The sequence below is a fragment of the Argiope bruennichi genome, chromosome 10 (assembly GCF_947563725.1).
Source record: "Argiope bruennichi chromosome 10, qqArgBrue1.1, whole genome shotgun sequence".
Lineage (NCBI taxonomy): Eukaryota > Metazoa > Arthropoda > Arachnida > Araneae > Araneidae > Argiope > Argiope bruennichi.
This window is the reverse complement of record NC_079160.1, coordinates 120,131,461-120,156,708: the sequence shown is the minus strand read 5'-3', so window position 1 is coordinate 120,156,708 and position 25,248 is coordinate 120,131,461. Positions and strand designations below refer to the sequence as shown.

The window sequence follows — 25,248 nt, the reverse complement described above, 5'->3', positions numbered from 1 at the left end:
TACATAATTGATTTTTTATTCGCCCATTGATATGATATTGGGTGCGTTGGAAATGCTTTAGAAAAGATATGCTTTGTGCATAGAGATCTTGTATTCCACTTAAAGTTAATGATTGAATCATCGGTTCTTATGATTTGAATATGCTTTGAAAGTACCAAGGTGGTGTTTATTTTTTATTTTATAACTTTGAACATTTAATTAATTAACAAACTATAAAAAAAACAGCACCTTTTTAGGGGAAGGAAACCCTAATTACATTTTTAATGCTCTATCTGACTATAAATAACCCTACAATAATTAATAATAGTTGCATTTTTGTTTCCTGCGAGAGAAAAAAATAGTTCCCTGGTTTTGGAACTAAAATGCATCAACTAGGATTTCTTCATTTAAATTAAAATTTTCCACAAAGTATCTCCAAGATTTGATTACCTGAAATAAACCAAATGAATTCAGGATTATAAATTTGTCGTCCGCTTTTGAAATAATATCGCTGCCAATGCTGTGTAACAAATAATTCAAAGTAAAGATGAATTTTTTTAAGAATTAGAATTGTTATAAATATCAACTAATTAAAAAATGCTCGTGAAAAAAATTTCTTTTTCGTTTGCAATTCATACTTAAAGATTTTGAGTTAATTTAAAACTATTCCTATATTTATTTATATTCACATAAAAAAAGGCTCTATCATTGTATTCTTACTTTTGCGGATATTTGCACTGACTTTTCGAAAATTTTTATGATTACTTTTTAATGCCTTAATCGATTTTTATATGAAATGAACTCCCGCAAAATTTTGTATTTCTCGAGTTTTCGCATACGTAAATTAAGTGACAGTGAAATCAGTAGAGAAATATATTTTTCTGTAATCTTCCTTTATTTTCCATTACGCATGACCAATCTTTCGTGGACCTTTATAGTTTGATCAAAAACTGCATGGAAGAATGGTTATTCACACTCACACTACGCCATGAAAATCTGAAGGTTTTAGGCAAGAGCAAATCGTTATTCTGAAAAATAAAATATACGTGATATGGAGTGGCAAGTTTGATCCTTTACATGCCTTCGGAATATGCAGCGCTCCGCACCCTATCTGTAATGGGCGCTCAATTAATACGTGCACAGAACAAAGAACTGAATAAATACAGAACAAAGAACCAGCGTCAGATGCTTGGAGAAGCTCATGAATAAACGACTTAAATGGATGGGCACGAATAGTATGGCGTGAAATGTCACCACTCGATTCGTGTGGCGTTGAGTGAACGTGAATGACAGGCTTTATTGAAATATAGGCGCTTTACTAGATTTATTATTATTATTATTTAAAAATCGAAGTAATGTGAACATTCTTAATTTATTTCAAAAATTAAAAAAAGAAATTTTTTTATTACATTTCCTCAGAAATTTCATTCTAATAAATATCATTATGTGTACCCATCCTATTCATACATCTAAAAAGTAATTATAATCTACAGACAAGGAAGGTTAATATGGTTAAATTTTCATTCCACCATACCAGATGAATATAGAGCCAATCTTAGTCACTTTACTCTATTGGCTGATAATATATATAATAAATCCCTGTTGTTGTTGTTGTTAATATACAATGAGAAATAATTAAATTTAATAATATTATCAAGGCATTATTGTGAATTGAAATGTGAATACAATTGTGTGAGAGTGAACTTTTTTCAGTGCTTAACCCATTTTCCGTATCTTTATCTACTACTTTTTCAATCTTCAAAACTTTTTTACAAAAAAATATAATTTCTGTAGAGGCTAAATTATGTTTTACTAAAAAAAGAGTCTGCACTTCAAGATATTTTCACAACTAAATGAAAAGAAAGATATTTAATCATTTTCAAAATGCGTCCTTAAAAAAGAAAATTTTCAATCCATTATATGTTTAGTTAAAATAATTCAAGAAGTTGCATTTTTTCCTGGAAGTGTTTTTTCTCCGTGTTTTCAATTTTTAAAGAAATTCTTGAAAATGTTCTATATTTTGGAGCTTTTTAACTCGAGTGATTGCAATGTATGGGCATAAGTAGATAACTGTTATTGTGTTTAGTGCCCAATGTAAAAAAAAGAAAAGAATTATTTATTGTTGACATTGTATATAATAAATTATGACGATAATTGTCATGTGTTGTTTACTTATTTGTAGTTTTGTAAACTATTTTCCAAGATTGGTGGTTTTCTTTTCGTATATGAGAACATGGTGACAATCTGGATACGGTGATGTTCGTTTATTTTTATAATTAAAAGAAAAATAAGAAAGAACTTTCTGTTTTAGTATACCGCTTTTCGACGATTCTACCTAGCTAACGGGTAAGACGCGGAAGGATAAGCACATTTACGGAATTCATTATTCTTTTACCTTATTACTTTTGATTTCCGCCCCATTAGATACTTTTCTTTTTTACTGTCGATACTGCTTAGTTCAGTGATGCTGGGGTGGTCGGCTATACACAAAAAGATACTTTTTCGTTAATTTTTTTTTTTTTTGTCCTTTATTCCACGGGTATATGGAAACGTTTCCAACCGAACTTGAGTTAAAATAATATATTTTAACTCAAAAATTGTGTATTGATTGCTTATATGGCAAGTTCAAGTGATAAAAAAAATCTTTTAGGAGTGACACGAAGAAAATTTTATAGACTATCATTAAATACTGTGACCGAGAAGCAAAAAAACTGTTAATTATGTATCCCTGTCGAACATTCATCGAAACGTTTCAGTCAAATTAACGGCTTTTCTATTTGCAGCGTTAAGAAGATTCACCGGGAAGCAGGAGATGAACTTCAGCCAAATTTTGTTCACCTAAAGAAAATGTGAAAAGAGAAACTTTAGAAGGCAGCCGGTGTTGTCTCCCCAAAACTTTCTCACATAAAGGTATTATCCAAGAGAATGCCTTACATGTAAAATTTACGAAATATTAACCTTTGTCAGGAATTTAGCTTTTTTATTGAATCTCTCGTGTCATTCTTGGCGAATTTTTTTGGCGACTAATCTCTAGCATGCGGTTGATAGTATCTATAAAATTGAATTTGTGTTTCGGACGCGTTTTCACCAGCAGATTGAAATAAAAAAATTACATAAAATTACACTTGTAATCACAAAATCTTATAGCAGATCTGATATATTTAATTCACTGCGTTTTTGAATAATTACTTTTGCCCGTTTTTAAAGATACAGATTGACAGATGGTCCGCATCTAGATGGATTCGGCAAAAAACTTGATATGTAACACTATAGTTGTTAATTCTGTATACCGACTTTTATCCATCCCTTCGTTTTGTAATTATGGTGTTAACTCATATTCAAACAACTGGACAAACTTCCTCTGAATATATTTTGATCAAAATTTTATAGAAATCTACAAATCAGGCATAAAAAAAGTAAAGCAAATTTCATTCATCTAGCTAAAGCATTTTTGAGTTATCTTTATCATAGACAGATAGACGGATGTTTTTAAAGACAGATAAAATGTGTTTTTCCAACTCATGGTCATCTAAAGCGTGGAGACTCGTTAAAATCTCTATTTCGAATTGTTTGACGATTACAGTACTTTCTCCATATTACATAGCTCTACATGATAGTAAAAACATTGATTGATGAATTTGACTGTAGCACTATAAGACGAACTATGCACAAAAGACGTCAAATTAAGCGGAAAACATTAAATGAATATGAGGATATAATAATTCGATTTTTGTGAACCATAAAAAGATATAGCACAGAGGATAGACCAATAATGTATATAAAGCAGTAACTTGATATTTAATAAATGTTGGCAATCAGAAAATGTATATAGCAGAAATTGTAAAGGAAAATGCAGATGACATACTCCACACATGAAATGATTCACATCGCATTATTGTGCTGTATGCGGGGGGAGTGGTTCGATGGTATTTTTTCATAAAGCAAATCTCATCTATAAAGCCAATATCGGCCGAAATAGCCTGGTTGGTAGGGCGTTGGATTCGCGTCCCTTGGGTTGTGAGTTCCTAACCCCGTTGGCTAAAGACTCTCCGAATGTGTGGTGGCTGGCGCACGTATAAATCTGTCGTGGCCACAAAGTTATCAATGTCGAGAATAATACTAATGGGGGTACTGGCTCAGGGGTGATCGTTCTCTGATTCAGGTCTAAATTACGATCTGTGGATGAAATGCATGAATGAAGTCCACCCCGTAAAAAGGGTTGTGCCGTATGTGTAGCTAAGTCGTACTCTTGGCCCTAGATGGCGCGACTGAAAAAACAAGAGACGCACCCTTGGCTTAAAACCACAAATGATTTCTTAAAGTCAGTGTGCTTGTCTAGGACAAGTGCCATTAGAAACAACAACAATAAAGCCAATGACATAAAAGGGGAATAAATACCACGGACAGATAATTTCGCACGTTTTTGAGGAATGGGTGCATGAAAAACTGTTCCCTAATTTGACAGAAAATGCCGTGTTTATATTTGATAACTTGCCAAATCACACTGTACAAGTTAATGAAGTTCCAAATTCGAATTATTTGCAAAAGAAAAAAATTGAATGATTGAAATTCGAAAATTCATTGATTCTTTAAAAACAGGTTTAGTTTATTAACTTCCAGTTCTTTTTTAAAGCAACACTAGGGTTATTTTGGGATAGATCTTATAATTTTAAACCATGGTCAAATAACGAGGAGGACATCTAAGCTGGCACTCCCCTCTCCACATCCCGCTACACCAGCTGGAGGACGTTTGGGCAGGACGTTTAACATGCACCAGACCCGTTTGCACGACGGTTCTTCAGTGGAATCGGGTCTCGAACCTAAAACCCACCGGTTCTTAAGCCGAGACCTTACCAACAGGCCACCGCGACCCTCTTTAAAAATAGGATAATTACATCTTGTAATATTAAATGCCTCCAAATTTAAGATATAAATTTGATATCATGTTACATGATTTTCAAGTGTTTTGCCTACCACCATACCATTGCGACTTCAATGCATTCAAGTACATTTGGATAGATATAAAAAGACAGATAGAAATTTCACTCCCACACATAAACAGTAGTTTAGTTTAGTTATATTAACGTCCCGTTTGAAGCAACACTAAGGCTATTACATAAACAGTAGACATGGATATGAGTAAATTACTACAAGAAACGGAAGAGGCCATACATAAAACTTCCAGCGATAAGTGGCAGTCTCATTACAAGCACACTGAAAAACTTGAAGAACGCTAGTATTGAAGAAATGAGCGAAAACTTTCAAATTTCTTTACTTGATGAAGTGGTAGTGACGCCATCATTTCAAAGAAAAGTAAGGATATGAGATTTAAGTTTTGCTAATTATTGATAATTTTGGCTAATTATTTCATATATTATACTTTTATTATATTTTTATTGTCATACATAAACAATAGACATGGATATGAGTTTTTTATTATATTTATTATATTTTAAGTAAAAAAGTCGTTTTTAATAATATTTTTTTTAAAAATTTATACTTTAAAAAATACCATTTATAATATTTTTAAGACGTTTCATCGTTACAACAATTTATTAAATGAAAATAAAATGTTTTAAATAGTGTAAACTCTCGATTATCCACGTTGTTTATCAACTCTAAATATTGTTTTAAAAAAAAGAAGTATTTTAACATTAAAAAAAAAATCATTATTATTTTTTTTTAATTGAACTGCCAAATTTTTTAGAACTGAAATTTCCCATTCATACATCATAATTTAATATTTAGACACCTTACATTAAATAATAATTGCTCTGAAGTATTTTATTGTGAATTAGTATCTTTTTCCAACAATATTATCAGTTATCTGCAGTTTTTACACCTCGTTAACTCCGGGGCTAATCCGCGTTTACCTTATTGTTAAATGTAAATATCTCCTCATTACATCTTTCCTCTTACCCCCAGAGCCGGTCTTCTCTATGAAGGGGCCCAGGTGCAAAAAAAACATTTGGGGCCCTAAATTTTTTGCAAAGTAAAAGAAAAACAGATATTATTATTTCATGTTTATTTAATACGCGATTTTGTTTTCGCTATTAATTGCTTCAGGAAAATTACAATTTTTTGCAATTTCATTTTGATGTTTAGTATAACAAGCGCATGTAAGCGTTATATACATATGCTTGAACGAAGACAATTCTTTATCAATTTTAATTTGCTGAAAGAGCTCTCAGCATTTATTATAATAACTGATAATATAAGAAAAAGTTTTAACACAGTTAATACATTTATAACTATTAATTGATATATATTGCAATATGTGTAGAGTTATTTACATCCCTTTCATTCAAAATCAAATCCTGTAGCAAAACAATTATTTGGATTAGATTTTCAACTCCATCGTTATTATAAATGTTACCAAGTTTTTGGTATATTTTTCTAATTTATCCTTTTCTAAAGTTTTTATATCAGTAACGAATTTGAAATTCTTTGAAATTTATCTTATATCTGTAGAATAACAATATCAGTTACAGAGTTTAGGAAAATAGCATTTAAATTCGTCAACCGGGTTTGCTATAATTTCATCTTCTGCTGTTTCTAAATATATTTTTATTTTATTTACTTATTTATTTATTTTTCGAATTCAAGAAAATGTTCTGAAAGATTCAAATTACATGCTATCGCGTTTGCTTCGTCTAAAAATGAGTAAAATTTTGCTCCTAAATTTTGGATTTCGGTTTTAATTTTATTGATCAAATTAAAAGCCCAGTCGAGAACAATTGTTTTCATCTGAAATAGTTTATTCATAGTGTTAATTTCTGACAGTATTGTATGTTTAACAGTATGGTTGTATATTGTTAAACATAAAATATCATTTCTTCTATTGAATCCAATAGACTTTGAGCTTCAGATACCGCCATTATTTGCATCAATAAATTCTTCTAGGGTAACAAGTTTGTTTAAACTGTATATACATTGCTTTAACTGTATCTATTTTGGCTTCCCAACGAGTGTCGCATAATGATTTAAGAGTCATGTTTAAATGATTTTGTAAAATTTCTCAACCTTTTTGTAGATACAGAAAATAAACAATATAAACGTTGAAATATCCAAACAAAATTACAATACATACTACAAGAAGCGGTGTCACAATACATTAAAAGAATGTCATAGACAAGGCACATAAAATGCATGACAGTTAAGAGCAATTATTCTAGAGTCTTAACAGCCAGAGGCATATTTCCTTGACATAAACATGATTAGATCTAACAAAATTAAACATTTTATAATATGAATTATCAAGGTAATATATGTAATTTAATCTAGTAGGTGAGGTAAATAATTGCATTTTATGTTTATAATATGTTGAACACTTGCACTAAACTGTGATATATCTGTAAAATTCGTATATTTATAAACCCATCGATTGTTCCATCGATTTCTTCCTCTATTCTTTTCTTCCTCTATTCTTACTCTATTTTCTCCATTACTGTTCAGAACATTATTTTGGTTCTTGATCATGCAGGGGCCCTCCCTCAATCGCGGGCCCCGACGCATTGCATCCGCCACACTCCCCAGATGGCCGGCCTGCCTATATTAGCTAAAGAGGTCATATTATTTTCTGAAATAAATAAACACGATTTTCATGGAAATCACATATGAAAGATCAATTTTACTTAAATTTAAAAAGATTTTCCATTTCGGAAATCATTTATTTTTCGTCTCGTCAGCCTTTATAACTCTGAACTTCTTGATTTATTTGAAGTTCAAAATAATCTTCATTGAATGAATCGAAAAATGTGTCTTCTTTTTAAAAAGTATTTTGAAAGAATGGAAACGTTTCAATATTTAGCAAATAATACTTCCTTAGTATTTATTATTTAAAAATCTTGTATTTATAATTTACTAATTCTTGAAAATCAAAGCTTCTTTTCGAGATTAATTATATTTGTTTGTCATTTCTTGCTAATAAGACAAAATTCTTGCACGGGAAAAATATTCTGGATCCTTCCAGTCAATTGGCTAAAATGAAACAAGAAATCCTTTACAAATACCTTTACAATAATCCTTTACAAATATACAATGTAATTATTAAATTAAAGAACAATAAAGGGAAAAAAACTATACCATATTACATTATTGTTACATCGTTAAGCGTCAAGTGCATTCTGTTTGCTTATATGTGAACCATATTCAATATCTATTTCTTTATATTGTCACATTGAAATAACTTTTAAGTTATCATGCAATTGTCATGCAGCCCTATCGTTATCGTATATCCAGTTGACAATCTGACATCAAGAAATGTGCATGCACATGCTTTTACACATGCTGGGTAATAACTGGCTAAATGCAAAATTCTATTACACCATCGTGTACCATGTGACCAACCGAAATACTGACGCCAAAAAAATGTGCATGCACGTATTCTTATATAAGGAGAAAAATCATCAGATAGAAAGTTTTATTTCTTTATGCGGCCACATTGGAATAACTTTCAAGTTATCATGCATTTATCATGTAACCCTATCGTTATCGCATGGCCGGTTGACAATCTGAAGCCAAGAAATGTGCATGCATATGCTTTTACAATGGTGGAAAATAATTGGCTAAATACAAAATTATGTTACACCATCGTGTATCATGTGACCAATCGAAATACTGACGCCAAAAAAATGTGCATGCATATATTCTTAAAGCGGCATTCCTACGACCGGGGAATCTTCAGGCAGGCCACGTGTTTCCCTCTCGATCCCTCTTGCGGTTTTCTGGCGTGCTTTGATGTTTGTCCAGTTTACCGACATTTTGTCGATAAACTGGGCAAATTAAGAAGCTAAAACAGTGCTAAGAGTCTGCGCCGCTCTCTCTTATATATAATATATAAAACACTGCAAAAATACATAAAAACCTTGAGTAGAGGACGAGTTATCTCATCCCCCGCGCATAGCGAATATTCCTGGAAGACGAATTATCTCGCCCCTCGCTATGAAAGTGTTTAACAAGGAGAAAAATCGCCAAACATGAAGTCTGCCTCGCCATCGATATCACGTGGGAAACCGGCTATATGACGCCAAAGAATATGTTTGCACAAGTCTTTATACACAGACAAAAATCGCCAAATACGAAATCTTGTAAACATGGATCATGAAGATTATATTTCGTAGGTAAAGAATTTCAAGAAACATTTCACAAAGTCAATGATTAAAAATCTTGTGACAAAGCCTGACAGCAGATATACAAACACCTGCAATAGCTCTCAATCTCTTACTTAGAAGAAATTTCAATTTTTCTGACGTCTTTGTGGTTTTAAGATTTTAAGACTGAATTCATGTATAAAGCTTAAAGGGTAATTGTAGGAAGAAGGTATATAAATTATTTATATCAGCATTTTTCAAAATATTAATTTTTTAACGTATAAAACAGATTTCTAATTAAAGATTAGTTTAACAGAATATGAAAAAGGCTACAAAATACTAACTATATTAAATTAATACATTCTATATTATTAAATTTTAATAAGATGGATGATTACATTTCATTTCCTAGGTTTTGAGCATTATTTGTGATACTTGAAAATTCAGTTCAGCTTCTGGGTACTTTTTACAGTATTCTTGCATATGGCACTTGTCATAGGCAAGCCAGCTAACGAAGTCAGTGATTTTAAGCCAATTTTTAGCGTCTCTTGTTTTAATAGTGCCATCTAGGGCCAAGGATATTTCTTAGCTACTCATGCGTCACAGCTCTTTTTACGGGGCGGACATCATTTATACATTTCATTCACAGATCGTAATTTAGACCTGAATCAGAGAACAATCACTTCTGATCCAGTACTTCCAGTGGTATTGTCTCGACCTGTAGAACTTTGTGGCTACGAAATGTTTATGCCATGTACACGGGGTTACATGGGTTATAGTTTATATCACGCGCATGGATTACATAGTTACACCTGTCACCTGGAGGGTCTTCAGCAGACAAGGTTCAAACTCGCAACCGTGCGGATGTGAACCCAACGTCCGACCAATCAGTCTATCCCGGCCTCGTACTGTTCATAGTAAGACACGATAGTTAAAGATTCGGTAAGACTTAAGATTAATGTACAATTGCTTGTCAAACATGACAAAATCATGCCAACTTATTGACAAGTCAACAGGCAATCAAATAAGAATGGCTTGACTGTGTGCCTAGCCCAGACTTGTAATATTTAAAAAATATAGTTTATATATAATAGTTTAAATATAATTTTATAGTTTGCACTTATAATAGTTTTTTTTAATTGAACTTCATATTTTGCTACGTTTTAGATCTCCCAAAATATGAGAAACATATTTTTCTAAAAAATCACGCCTTTAAGTGAACACAATTATTCAAAAGCGTTTTCAGCTTGATGGATGAAATTTTGCATATGGTTTCTACTTCATATTTTTAAATTTCTATCAAATTTTGAACGAAATAAATTCAGAGGAAATCTGTCCCTCCGGTGGTCCGAATATAATTTAACACGATTACAACCAAACGAAGAACACTAATATGAGTAATATTTGTTGCACAGATTTAACATATAAAGTATAGATATGTTTCAAAGTTGGAGAAAAATACGGTAAAGGGTTGGCCGTCTGCCGGTCTGCACGTTCACAAACGTCTAAACGTGGTAACAGCCACTTAGATAAATTAAATCCAATAATTTATTTTATTATTAAAATAGTTTGGTGTGGAATTTTGAGTTTCATTTGGTTGATAATTGGACGTCCAAAATGCATAGTCGTTTTTCTCTATTATACAACGAAGCAGTAAACGCTCATGTACGAGACTAAAAATTTGCAGCTTTTTGTGCATTAGTTTCGCGTGTATTTTATTTTCCATTATATTTTTGTGCATTTCTTCTTTTTACTTTCACTTTTCCTTTACCTTCCATTTCTTTTGCTTAACTAATTACTGTATTTCTAATATGAGATGATAATTTGTCTGAAAAACAGCATAGAGCAGAAAATTGTTTCTCAATTTATTATTGGAAAAGGGAAATATTGTTCTCAAATTTTACTCAATACAATTTTTTTTTTACAAATTTTATTCAATCTCAACCGATAGTATTCGTTTTAAATCCCTCATGAAAAATATTCGAATATATATACATAAAAATTAAAATTCACAGAATTTAATTAAATATTAACTGCCCTCTTCCCCCCCCCCTCTAGTATTCTATGCTTGATTATTAGATTTATTCCACTGTTAACTTAGTAATAATCATTGGTTAAACTTCAATTGTTATTGGATGTCGAAAGTTTCAACAATCACTCTTATTATTGTTGTTAGCAGAAATATTACCATTTAATATTAAACAAACGCACAAAATACAAACAATATAATAGATGAAACAATGAATCCACCTTCTGCTGCTCTGTTTGGAATCATTTCTCTTTTTGCAACTGATCGTTGTGAGACTTTTTTTTTTTTTTCCTGAGTTATGCTTGGTGCGTTTTGTGAGCATTTCAATGAGGCTACGGCCATCGTTGGATGGATTGTCCTATGGGCGATCTGAGAACTGTTGAAATATTACATGTTCTCTCACTTACCCTCAATCGGAGATCTGCTTTTCGATCCCGATTTGGATCAAGATGTTTATACACCATCTAATCCACCTGCGACTAGAGAAGAATCCGATCCAGTGGTTCGCTCCTACACGGTATTTAGGATTTGCCAGGCTTTAGAACTTCCAGCGAAACTGGCTCCATCTGCAATCCAGAAGTCTGATATCCCTGTTGTAGAATCCTATATGGTCTACAAGCTGTGTTCTGCTCTGGATTTGCCTGCACGGATGACTCCTGTCGGAGTGCCAGTTGTAGAATCCTTTGCGATCTACCAGTTCTGCTTAGCTTTGGATATTCCAGTGAGATACCGATCGCAGAAGGACCCAATTTAACATCAAAACTGTCGTCGGCTGCCTGATGCAGTTTTCAGATCAGAACTGTCTTCGGATGCAGCGATGGAGGGTGGGTGGGTGGTCGGGGAACGAAAGCCTCCACGTGGTGTTCCTTGGGCAACGGTGCAGTTCTCTGGAATTGCATCGGCTAAGAGGCTACTTAAGAGTGAAAACAAATAAGTAATGAGCTTATTTAGTTTAAACTGCACATCTAATTTTTGATTTTGCGTTTTAATGCGATAAAATGTCATTACAAGCATCAAATTCAGAACATGAAGAACGTGTATTTATGTAGCAACAACTGCGATGCTTTTTAGATATACGTAAGAATTACATATTTTTTTATCACAAAAAATACAAAAGAATTTAAAATATGTATTTGACAAAGAATTGTTGTAGAACTTACACATACAGAAAATCAGTAGCGTTGACAATCATAAATCTGACGGAGGAAAATTTACAAATTCATAACATAATTCGTCGCCATATATTTATAGCCGGTTATAACGCAATAGAGTAAAGGCCTTATGGTCAATCTGTTGGCACGATCCTTCCTGAAGGATATAGAACTGAATGAACAGTAGTACAAATGGAAATGGTTTGCTTCGGGGATTATCTGTTGTCTGCTATGGTACGATCAACGTTAAGCAGTCAGTACTAGATGGTTTTTCAACTAGTAGAACATCTATGAGAATTAGCCTTTTTCTTGCCTGTTGGTAGCTTTGAGTTTGTTTATTTGTTTTTATGGCACAAAAGCCATCTTTACCTAAGCTGTGCCCCATCATGAAATTAAAATATCTGTATCAATTTATAATAAATTCAAAAATGGAATCTCTACAAAACCCAAATGTCTAAAGGCGTAAAAATGTGAGCCATGAAAAAGCGTAACAATGATGTAAGAAATGGTACTGTACTAAAAAGAGCGGCAAATGTTTATAAATAACTAGAAAAACCAATATTTTTTAGAAAACTAAAAAGGTTAACATGCGAAGTTTTGGAAAGCAACTCTCCCAAATCATGGTGAGTTATCTGAAAATAAGTAAGACGCTGAAAAGAAAACCGTGGACATTTTACGAGAATGTTTAAAAGAGACATAGGGCTGCCAAAAATTGAAAAAATGGTGTTGGGTCATCCATCAACAAATGTCGGTGGAGGAATCGAATGTGCCCAATCCTCAACCTAGTTAAAATTGTGTCTAGTTTTCTGCTGTGTAAAATGGGCCAGAGATCTATTGTAGGGTTAATTGTATGAAGGCTGTTACGAATCTGTGTGTCCCATTCAGTTTGCCATTTGGAATGCAAAATGTGACATAGTATATATTTCTTATAATCAGAAAGAGAAATCTGTATTGTCAAGAAAGTAGTAGCCAATTTAGCTGACATATCAGCCTTTTCATTTCTCGGAATTCCCACGTGTACGAGGACGCAACATAAAATAATTTGAAAGCCCTTCTAGATAATTTTGTCAAACAAGTTTAAAATGTTGAAAAGCAAAAGATGACTGCGAGCTTGTAAAGATGATTGGGATTCCAGAGTGCTCAGTGAGTCATTGAGTAATTTATAGCTATTGCAGAACAATCTGAAATAAACGATAAAGCTTTTAAAATAGCAGTTACTTCTGCTATAAAAAAAATGATTGTTTTGCTTTATCAATAGTCGAACGTAAATTTACTCGTTTCAGTAATTATTTCCAAGTAATAAATGAATTAAGTGACAAATAGAACGCTCATGATCTTTAATTACAATTGATAGCTATCTCCAGTTATTATAGACACCAATAAATCGTGTAACCTATAAATAGTGAAATGCAATTTCCTTTGGGAAAATAATGTACAGCAAAAACAAAATACCGAGTCTTGCGTTTTTGAATAAATCAACCAGCTGCGAAGCTGCATTTCACCCTTTGGCACTTTTTTTTTTAAAAAAAAAGTAGCAAGTAGTTGAAAATAATCCACCTTCAGCATTCTTAGCAAAAACTCCTTTGTGTTGTACAGGTCTGTTTTTAACAGAAAATATTTTAAACTTAACAGTTATAATGCTTGGTCATAAACCTGAATCACTTACATGCACTTGATCACATTTGTTAATGTCATTTTCGTGGTTATTTTCAGATTCAATCATATTTGTATAATCATATGGTTCTTCAAAGGTTTTCACGGTTTCTATTCTTTCATTGCAAGAATGTATAGTTTGTGAGGAACATTCTTCGCCAGTTGAAGCTCGAATTGTAACTTCTGAAGTCGAAGCAATTTCATTGCCAGAATTACTTTGCAGATAAGAAAAAAGACACATTCATGACTTTTCGAAATTTAGCTTTTTTTTTTTTTTTTTAATCAAGTCTCGACATCTAGAGGGATACTTCCTTGACATGGACATGATTATATCTAAAATATTAAATATTTTATAGTATGAATTATCAAATTCATAAATGCAATTTAACCTAGTAGATGAGGTAAATGACCGTACTTTATGCTTATCATATGTTGCACACTTGCACTAAACTGTAATATATTACAGTTTTTATAGTAATATTTACAGTTTTTATATATCCGTAATATATTACAGATGAGTTTTGAAATATGCGAATATTTCAAAATCCATCTATTGTTCCAGTTAAATTTCTTCCTCCTTTCTTTCCATCCCGCTTTTACCGTTCAGAACATTATTTTAGTTCTTATCATGTTGGGGGCCCTTCAATTGGGGGGAACCGGAGCATAGCATCCGCCGCACCCCTCAGATGGCCGGCCCTGCTTACCCCTATTTTGACGAATTGAACTCATCTTAACGCATGCGCGAAAGTGAGATGGATTATAAAATCCGAGAACGAACAGTACAGTTTTTCAATTCTTATAGTTATCAATGTAATTCAAGAAACAACACAGTAGCCTGATAAACTGTCATATACTACTTAGTATAAGCGACTTTAAACCTATATTCAATTTTTAACTGAGCAAAAATCGTATAATACTTATCTTATAACCTTGATATAATAGCAGAGAGGGATTAAAAAAATTTTTTGTCAATAAATGAAACATATTAATATATAAAAATTATATTATATAAAAATTTTATATAATATATAAAAATTATATTATATAATTTTTTATATAAAGTATAAATATATAAAAATTATATTATGTTTTCTTTGCAGTTCAATGAACTGTAGGAAAAAAATAAAATTACTTTTATTTATACTTTTCTTTAATAGCTAAATTTGAAAAAATCTTACAAATGCTACCAAAAGTTCTACAAATGCATACAGTTCCGAAAAATTAAGTTTTACTTCATCTTTATCTATTCGGTATTTTTTAAATGACACAATTATATAACCATCGAATTCATAATCTGTGCTTAAAAGACAAATTTTAATGTACCCGCCAGATTGAAAGATTCCAGTTAAATATACCATGTATCTAAATATTGAGTAATTTTCTATATTACAATATTCTCCCTTTGTAATTACATAATTTAAACTTTTTAAATTATTACTGCAAAATATCGTATTAAACTTCGATATAAAAGATGTCTTTTAGTATTTTCTCTTTAATTTATTCGTAGACGCCCTAGAGAATCTATCGACTGAAGAAAAACTTGAATTATAGACCAGTCGAATTGTACTTTTTTTTCGGAAAAAAACAAACATAACAACAATTTTTTTGGCTTAAGTTGTTGTTGAGTAGGTTATCTAAAACAAGCCTATAAGTTTGTAACCGGACAAAGGAAGAAGGTGAAAGTTTTTAATGCCAGTTTCTTGCTAAGCTATTAATCTCAAAGGAAAAATTTAAATTAAGTTGTAGGTATTAAAAAAGACCGACAACATGAGCAATAGAACTTAATAATAGCTTGATTAAATAGGGAATAATTTTTTAAAATTATTAAATAGAAGAGAATAACTGAGTAAAAAATTTTATATCAATATCTAACTAATTTTGTGAAAGAAATAATCATCGTAAAATGCCTGTAAGTACTTTTCTATCCGCCTAAATTCATAATTCGAAATAAATTATAAAAGCATAATCTACAATTTCAAATGAAATTCTAATGGATGATTTTCAAAAAAAAAAAAAAAAAATCAAATTTGGAACTAACGTTTTTTCTTAATTTTGAAACCTTAATTCACTTTAAAGCCAAAGTAATTTTCTTTTTTTCTCTTGTTCCCAGACTAATTTTTTTTAAAGTCAAATCTAATGGAATTTGTGCATTTAACTGTGTTTTAATAGAAACTGAAATATATCATGAAATAAAATAAACTAAATAAGAAGATACAAAACAAAACAATTTTTTTATTTACACTATATGAAATTATTATATACAAAGATAGTTGCAAATCCAACTTTTAAAAGAATATTATTTGCTTATAATTCATCTTCTCTATCTAAATCATCATCTGTATTATAGTCCATCGATGATCTAAAAGAAGAAGAAAAGGAAATCAGTAAAAAACATTTACTTCTTGATTAGAAAAACTATGGTGAACATTTTTCATATAATATTGAAATTCAGAAATGTCAAAATCAAAAGTTAAAAGTAAAGCCAAATACTCAAAATACCAGAGTATCCAGGCTTGCATGCAAAAAAAAAAAAAAAAATAGAGCATGAAATGGCTTTTTTTTCAATCTTAGTTTCAAAAATTATGCAAGGCCATTACAGAAACGTAATGTGACCATTGATCCATGAGTTACAGATATTTTGATTTGAATCCTTTTAAAATTTATCTTGAGTTTTGAAATCTTAAATTAAAAATTCTATTTCGTATTGATACTTTAGTCAAGAATCAAAAATATCTGCTGTGGTGCTTGCTATAATTGCAATATGTATTAATATCATTAATAATTTACTTTTAGCAGTTATATGATATTTTATTTGAAGATAAAATATAAATTTTATTCAGTTCATGCCTCTAAATTTATTTATATATTCTTAAGTATTTCTCATTTAAATATTTTAGATATTATTAAAGAAATTAATTTAAAAAAATTAATAACAACAGTGACTTTCAGTATCCAGGAATTTCACGAAAAACTTGAGCAAAGGTATAGAACATCATTAAAAATCATAATTACACTGAGCAGCATGGGCAGAAAAATCATCGTCAAATAATGAAGAGACATAGACATGTATTAAGGGCATAATACAGAAAGATTTATAAATGATATTTGAAGTGCATGAATTGTTGAACATTTTCAAAAATAATAAACATTTCATAGATAATAGCAGCAATGATAGATAATTATGCAACTAGAATGTTGTTACCGATTATAGAATTTACTGGCATTTTATAACTAATAGCCTTTAAGGTGGCAAAAAAAAAAAAAAAAAAAAAAAAAAATCATGGTGTGATAAATTAAGTGATCTGGAGGAGCAATATGATGGAACCACGCAGTCCTACCAATCTACATCCAATGATTTCTCCAAAAAGTCATGCACAGATACTATATAAAGAAATGGACCCCATATGTATTGTGAGGGCATCATACTCAAACAGATCATGTTTCCAATCAGCGAATAGTCGGTGATTTCATAGACAGTATATTAAAAATCTTTTCTCATACATTTGTACAATAGTGAGTACATTTCTGTTTATTAGATCACATACACAAAGTGAGTTTAGTTTAGTTTAATTATTTTAAGATCCTGTTTAAATGAAACACTAGGGCTATTTTGGTACAGACCTCGTAATTTTAAACCGCAGTCAGATGATGAAGACGATACCCCTCCCCCCCTCCAAACTTCCGCGTGACACCAGCGAAGGGCTGCTTGGTATCCGCGGATTTAATGCATGCCAGACCCTCTTACATGATGGTTCTTTGGTGGAAAGCCCTCCAGTTCCAAAGCCGTGACCTTACCACCAGACTACCGCGGCCCTATATACACAAAGTGAATATCAGTCAGCTGTTCTTTAAAGAATTCAAGCTTACTGCGCACAATTGAAGTTTATAATAAGATATACACATATATTAATAGTGAGAGATCATGTAGAGGGTCACTTATCTATTACCAATCATGCATTTGCTACTACCCCTCCCACCAAGTTTGCTTGTGGAGTTCTGGAATACCCTTATGTTTCAAAATGAATTGCCATCCCAATTTAAATTATGAGGTTTGATTTATTTATCTTTATTTAGCAATTTTAGGTTTCTTGCATACAAAGCATACAAAGAGAATATATAATAATTATTGAAAATTTTTAACTCAAAATTTTGATGAATCTTCAATTTCAAATCTTCCTTAAAAAAAAATGGAATTATGTCTGTCTGTCAACATGAAGTTCAGAAACATTTTGAGATAGACGGATGAAATTGGGAGTATGGTCTTTACACTAAATTAATAGGTTTCCATCAAATTTTTCACAAAATCCATTCAAAGGAATTTTGTCTGTTTCTTCAAATGCAGCTACACATAATAATTTCAAAACCCATAGGTACACAATTTCAGCGTCTAAAGCATAAATATGTATCAAAATTCATATCAAATCCATCAAGAAATTAACTGTCTATTAGTCTATATATTTCAGCATACATAAATGCAATTATTCAAAAATATAATAACTTAGAAAATTAAATTTAGTATGTGATCTTGCTACCAAAATTGTAATTCTGCATAAACAATAAAAAGATGTTCCCAACATATATTCAATTTTCTTTACCATCTTAGGAAACACAAAACACTTATGTAGAGGACTCTAAAAATAAAAATCTGAGTACTTGTGATGTTCAAAGCCATGCCTAAGATTCTTAATTCTTATGAGGGAGGAAAGAATGACAGCATTTATTAGATGGTACTCAAGAAAGTTTAGAGAAACCATGTCTGCTGATTCAATATAGCCTTGCAGCTCATACAAAAACATAAATATATACAGAACAATTTATTTGCATTGCAGAATATTAAAAATTGCTTGAAAATTCAACAGTTCAAAACCCTCATTGCAATTGTAATCTGATCAACAGTCTAAAAATAACTTTGATAATATTGATTTAAAATAACAAAAATTAATTTGTTAATTACATTTCTTCTGGGGACTCTTCGTCAAAATATTTATCTTCGGCATCCAAGTCTTTTTCTGGTGGATCATATTCTGCATTGTAATCTACAGAACTAAAAATGAGAAAAGGAATATTATTTGATGACATTTATGAAAAACATAATATTAAAAAATTCATTAGTTTTCATAAAATAGAAATAAATGAATGAAAAACAATAAGTTAAAAAATTATGAGTGAATCTGAATGAAATGTACAAGACAATAATGCAAAGTAACATAAAAACAAATCAAAAGATTATTTTTAAAAATTAACTCATTTATGAACTTTATAAACTAAAAATACTAGTTTGGTCCATAAAAAATATTTTCATTGTGGAATAAAAATCATGCATATTTGTATATTATTATTGACTGTGTGGTCTATAAAATCAAAATAAGACTTCAACCATTATTCTGGTAAAGATGCTTTAAGTATGACAAGGATGTAAGATGGTAAATCCACAGCTTCCAATGCTTGGTTAAAAAGATTCAATCCTTTCAATTCAAATCCTTCCTGAATTGAACTACCTCTTGTATATTGCAAACGAATACCATAATTCCCAAACAGCTATTTCTTTGCAGCTAAAATCTTGATTCATCTGTTAAGAGAACGGCTTTCGTTTTAAATGTAATCCAATAGAGAGGTGAACATTCTCACTTCAAATTAATCCTCATACAACATTTTTTTTTTTGTCTGATTTCATAAATGACTATCATAATTCATTCCTACAGATTCAGTTTCATAAATCAATCAGACATCATAGTGAATTAATGACAACGAATCTTCAATATTTGTGGTGTAGTATTTACATATTTTTCATCATAAAAATTTCAAAAACTTTTCACACATCAAGAACATTTTCAAATTCCCCAAAGAATAAAATTTAACAACTTTTTTTTTTTAAATTTAAAGTAAATTTTATGATAATGAGATAGATGGTTAACTTTAACATTCCAGGATATACAGCATATTCCATATTTATCTAAGTTGACTGTCACTTTGACTTCCCAAGCATTACAGAATTGCAATTTAGATAATAAGATTATCTCTTGCAATTTAGATAATAGGATTATCTCTTGCAATTGAATTTTAATATCCATATTGAAAACTGTAACTTTTTAAGTACTTTTTTATAAAAGAACATAGTTTTTTTTATTATTATTTAATTTATAATATAAAAGTTCTCATTCTAGACTTTTGAATCTTCTTTTACAAAAGTTTGGAAAAAATCACACATGCAATAATATTTATCCTTATATTTTACTCCAACTTTATATATGGTTTGTTCTATGAAAGATGGCTTCAGAATACAAGAAGAAACATGATGTAAATAATAAGTTTGAAAAAAATTAACTTAACACAAACAATGATTTAAAGGAAATGTAGCATCTAAATACAAAGGTAATTCTTTAAGTAAAGCTCCTTTGTGAATATAATATAAAATTATTAATCTGTGGAATCACTCACCAAACAGCAAGCATTACCAGTATTAGCACATCCACCATGGTTTCTCATATGAAAATTTATGTAAGCAAAGCGAAGAAGATTTCCGAAGGATTCTCTCACTGGTATAAATACCCATAGCCCATACTTGGAAAGAGCAGTAGATAGAGTTATGTTGAAGCAGTAGATATTAAGTTATATTGCAGGAATGTCACCACCAACTGAAGACATTGTAAATATGATATGTGAATAGTAATTGTCTTAATAAAATATTAGTGATAAATAAATTTCTTGTGCTCTTTTTCCCCTAAAAGTCTGTGCAAGTTTTAGGTTTGAACTCACAATGTTAGGGTTCATAGCCAAGTAACAAAGCCACTAGACAAAAATGTACACTCGTTTCCAGAGGTTGTTATCTGGCTTATGAAGTTACCATCACAGTACTCCCCTACCAGTGAGTCGGTGGAGTTTATCGCGCCAGTTATGGTGAGCGACGAACATTGTTATCGCGCCAAGCATTATGGCGGGCGACAGCGAGCAGTTACTGCCGGTAGATGGAACCACGACAGCTAAACGAAGGATGTGGTTGTTCAGAAATAGGGTCACTAATGTGCAAGTTTGAGGTTCAAATTCGTAACACTAGGGTTCATAGCCAAGTAACAAAGCCATTAGATAAAAGTGTACACTCACTTCTAGAGGTTGTTATCTGGCTTATGAAGTTACCACCACAAGTCAAAACTATTCTGGCATGAAATTTTTTTCAATAAAATGAATGCACACACGTTCCTGCATTATTTCTACAGAATCTGATATTAGTTGCATTTATGAGATGAGTTTAGGATTTAATTAAATAAAGCAATAATATCTAAGAAAATTGAGAAGATCACAAATTATGAGATGCATTCAGTCATAAGAAATAACTTTGTATTGTGAAATGTGTTGTTATGATTGTCAATAGAAAGTTTGCGGAATTTTATGATAAATTACACTAAAGTTAATTATCTGTCATCATTAACGCACTGATTGTGGGTATGTTTTGACATAAACTTGTGCATATATGAGCTTTCCAGCACAAATCTACTAAACTTATATATTACTCAAACTCTTGTGACCAATTACAAAAAAAAAAAAAAAACTTAACAGTATATTTCCCACATGTAATAGGTTAATATTTCAATATTAAGAGCTGATAAACTTGTGCTAAAAGCAGACAGACAATTTTCAAATTGGCTGTGAAATTCTCACAAATTCTAAAAATGGCTTAGTTAAAAATTATACTTCAGAATCAACACATCTAAACATTTTGTGGCTAGAAGATCCCTAAAGTGTTACAGTAGGGAACATAAAAACAATGGACATAACATAAGTGTTTTATATTTTGGACTTGCAAAACTAAGAAATGTTAATGATTTTTTTTTTTTTTTTTTTTTTGTCACAGGATATAAGATATGGATATTCTTGACTTCTAAGTAAAATAATTATTAATACACAAAATTTATACATCATCATCAATCAAAGTGAAAGTAAAATATCCAAAACAATCATGTTTTTGGACAAACAAGATGTTTTGTCAATAAATATTTTTGCCACATAATACAACAATTAACTCATTAATCTATTAGACTCTGAGAAAAACTTCATCAAGCAATCAACAACAGATGCTAGGGAGTCATATTATCAACATTATGTTGCTTCAAGGCAAGATTACATACATCAGCTCAAACACAACATTTGATTAACTTTTCTGACTGGCAAGTTTCCAGCCATACAAACCAGACTTTCATTTTCACAAGTACTCCTCATACACCATCTGAAAATCTACAACAATCTTTTAGGGATAATATACAAACAACTCTGAGGTAAGAGGTAGAGTTCCATGAGAAAATAATCCCAAAACTCATTCCTTATAATAAGTGTCTAAAGTGCTAATAAAACTATGTAGTAAAATAAAATATTATATAAAAATTCTAAATAGTAAGACTTTTTTGAAAAAAATTTACTTGTTTCAATTTTATGATTCTAATTTTAAAAAGCAATCTTCAAACAAATTCATGTAGTTATTTGCAAAATTTCACAGTAACATGAAAATGAACATGCAAAATAAAAGTAGTTTCTTATTTAATTCACATGCAGCAAGAATAAATATAAGTGCAATAAGCAAAAAGAAATAAGCAATACAAACCTGTAATCAAATTCTTTATCTTTACCAGCAAGGAAACTTTCATACATGATATTTGTAAATTCAGTTCGAAGCCTTGATTTCTCAAGGGGGGTAATGGGTTGTGGCGGTTGTCCATCATCTTCTAATTCTAGAATTAAATATTTATACAAAAAATTATTTGACTATGTGATTAAAATAGTGGCAGCTATTTGAAGTTGTAAATTTGCAGTGACCCATTGCAATTGTTTTAAAAATAGGAATGTGATAGAAAAAATTTGATATAAAATGGAGAGTTACAGAGTGAACCAGAAGTAACAAAATAACTATCATCATCCCATAGATTCCTTTTAACAATTCCAATATACAATTATCAGTTTTATTGGTAAAAGGGTTTGGCAAATATTTGCAGTCACATGTGTATGAAATTGAAATACACAATATCAAGTACAGTTTTTAAATAATGCAACCATTTTTAAAGTAAAAGCTAAGTGTGATTAGTTTATTCTGGCATGATAATTAGGCTCTTGCAACATCATTAAAAGCATATCAGAAATCAAAAATATATGACAGATATTTATACAGTCATTCTTCAATTGACTATAAAGGCGGACTCCTGTAACATTTACAATGCAATATTACTTGTTTTACTCCTTCTGTTTTACCCAGTGGCACATCATTACTAACTTAGATAATTAACATGAAAATTAAGAATATAAATATACGAAAGGTTTTTTTCAATAAGTGTATTTTAACTCAAAAAATATTTCCTTCTAGTGCAACCAATTTTTGAGCTTACCCATTTAACCTTAATAGCAAATTACATAAAATATAAGTAATGAATCTATAAAATGCATAACATAAATGAAATTAGCAAATTTAAAAAATGATTACGAGAATTAATTCACATAGATACATTAAAAGCCTGTATTTATAGCAAGAATGAATTTATAATAGATTAATCTATTCTAAATTATTTGAATAGTAAATAAAGAAAATTTCTGCTTAAAGTTTTCACATGTTTGAAGAAGCAAAATACAATATAGAAAAATATAACTCTATTCTCATTAAATAATAACAAATTTCTTTTAAGGTTATACATTAAATATAAAAAATTTCTTTTTTATACTAACCAGATTCTTCTGATTCATCATCATCATCATTTTCCTCAATGACAGCTTCGTCTTCACCTTTCTGTTGTTCAAAGAGACGGTTCTCAACATTTCTTTCCATCTGACCCAATAAAAATGATGAAAATCTTTGAAAAGAAAATAAATATTTTATGAGTACAATTTCAGAAAATGAATGACATAAGATGAAATGCAAAGCTTGCAAAATTAAGATGTGTTTCACTTTTTAGATAATACTGCAATGGAATTTGGGTTTTCAAATTGTACTTTATAAAAAAAAAGAAATAAGTTGTACAAATTGTAATTTTCAAGACATTCAAAAGAGTGACACTATAAAAAATATATGATAAAATGTCAATGAATAATAAATCAGAAATTTACTAAACTGTATTTCTCTTTTGAAAAATTTGTGAAATAAGTTTATTGTTCAATTTAAAAAAGTAATGAAGTAAAGTAATTAAATTTGGAAAATTAGCATGCTTTTTTACTCTACTTAGTGAAAGAAAAAGTACATATTATCTTTTTTTAACTGGAAGTTTGGAATAAAATATATTGAATAAGAAATGAAATTATCATAATTATGAACAACTAAGATTGTCATGGATGCAAGTATATTTAATAAATGGTATTGAAATGCATTCTTAAATGATAAACAAAACAAAATGTTAAAATTGATGTTTTAATAAAATTTAAATACAATATGAGCAATGAGGCCCATAAATAGTATGGAGGAATACAAAGTCTTACTTTTCATCATTATTTTCCTGTCTATAAGCAGCTATTCTCTCCTTTTCAGTAAGATGCTGGAAAATAAATTTATCATACAAAAATGGATTTCGTCTTTTCATTTCTGCATCACTGAAATAAGATCCTTCTTTCACCATCTTCTTCAAAGCTCCATATCTTCGATTTTTAATTTGTGTAGTACTAGTACGGGCATCTTGATATTTTTGAATTTCAGTTAGATAAAATTTTATTTCATAACTTTCATGTGCACTAAAATAAGCTATATCTTCTACTTTTATATATTTCCAATATCTTTGAAGAAAAAGAGGTACATTCTTACTAAGCAAATTGCTAGCTATCTCTCTTTTCTCGGATACAGTTAAATCTCTTTCTCCAACTTGCTGACTTTTAAAGAAGCCCCTGCTTTCTGCTACACAATCGAGTATACTTTCCTTCATTTGATCCATATCGTTATTCGCATCTCGGACTGGTTCTGTTTCCATTTTAGAAGTGCCTTCGATTAGCATAATTAATAATAAAAAAGAAATCTTTGATTCAGCTTAATTGTTAACTAAAATATAAGCTTACTTGGTACAGTTTTTTTAAACCTCAAATTAATTGGTATGTAAGTTTCGTGACATATGCTGGCTATTTGACCATTTTTCTCTGTAATTTTATAGCACCTGAAAGTAAACAGTGTGGGATATAGCGATAAAAGTTTTTAATTTATATATCATTAAACGTACATTTGAAAATCAAAACAAACATTGATAAACATTGAACATGAAAGTTACAGTTAATATGCTTCCGACAATCCGATCTCACTACAGTTGTATTTTAAGTAATAAATTTCTACTTTTTACAGTCTGCAACGTTCAATATTGATTTTAAAAGAACTTTTCATGTCAATAAAAAAACC

General features: G+C 30.5%; 1 protein-coding gene across 1 annotated transcript; it reads right to left on the bottom strand.

Moving 5' to 3' along the window:
* Positions 1 to 16,116: 16,116 nt before the first annotated feature.
* Positions 16,117 to 25,127, bottom strand: LOC129989418 (coiled-coil domain-containing protein 97-like). Its single transcript, XM_056097952.1, has 5 exons — positions 24,351 to 25,127; positions 23,607 to 23,731; positions 22,498 to 22,624; positions 18,859 to 18,948; positions 16,117 to 16,263 (listed from the first exon to the last, which is right to left on the bottom strand). The coding sequence occupies exons 1-5, from the start codon at positions 24,854 to 24,856 to the stop codon at positions 16,209 to 16,211; spliced, it is 903 nt and encodes a 300-aa protein (XP_055953927.1). The 5' UTR covers positions 24,857 to 25,127; the 3' UTR covers positions 16,117 to 16,208.
* Between the last annotated feature and the right edge of the window lie 121 nt (positions 25,128 to 25,248).

Coding starts and splice junctions, on each gene's coding strand:
- LOC129989418 (XM_056097952.1), bottom strand. CDS start 24,856: ATGCTAATCGAAGGCACTTCTAAAATGGAAACAGAACCAGTCCGAGAT. Junction 22,625..23,606: donor TGATGAATCAGAAGAATCTG/GTTAGTATAAAA, acceptor ATTTAATTCTAG/AATTAGAAGATGATGGACAA. Junction 18,949..22,497: donor GATAAAGAATTTGATTACAG/GTTTGTATTGCT, acceptor TCTCATTTTTAG/TTCTGTAGATTACAATGCAG.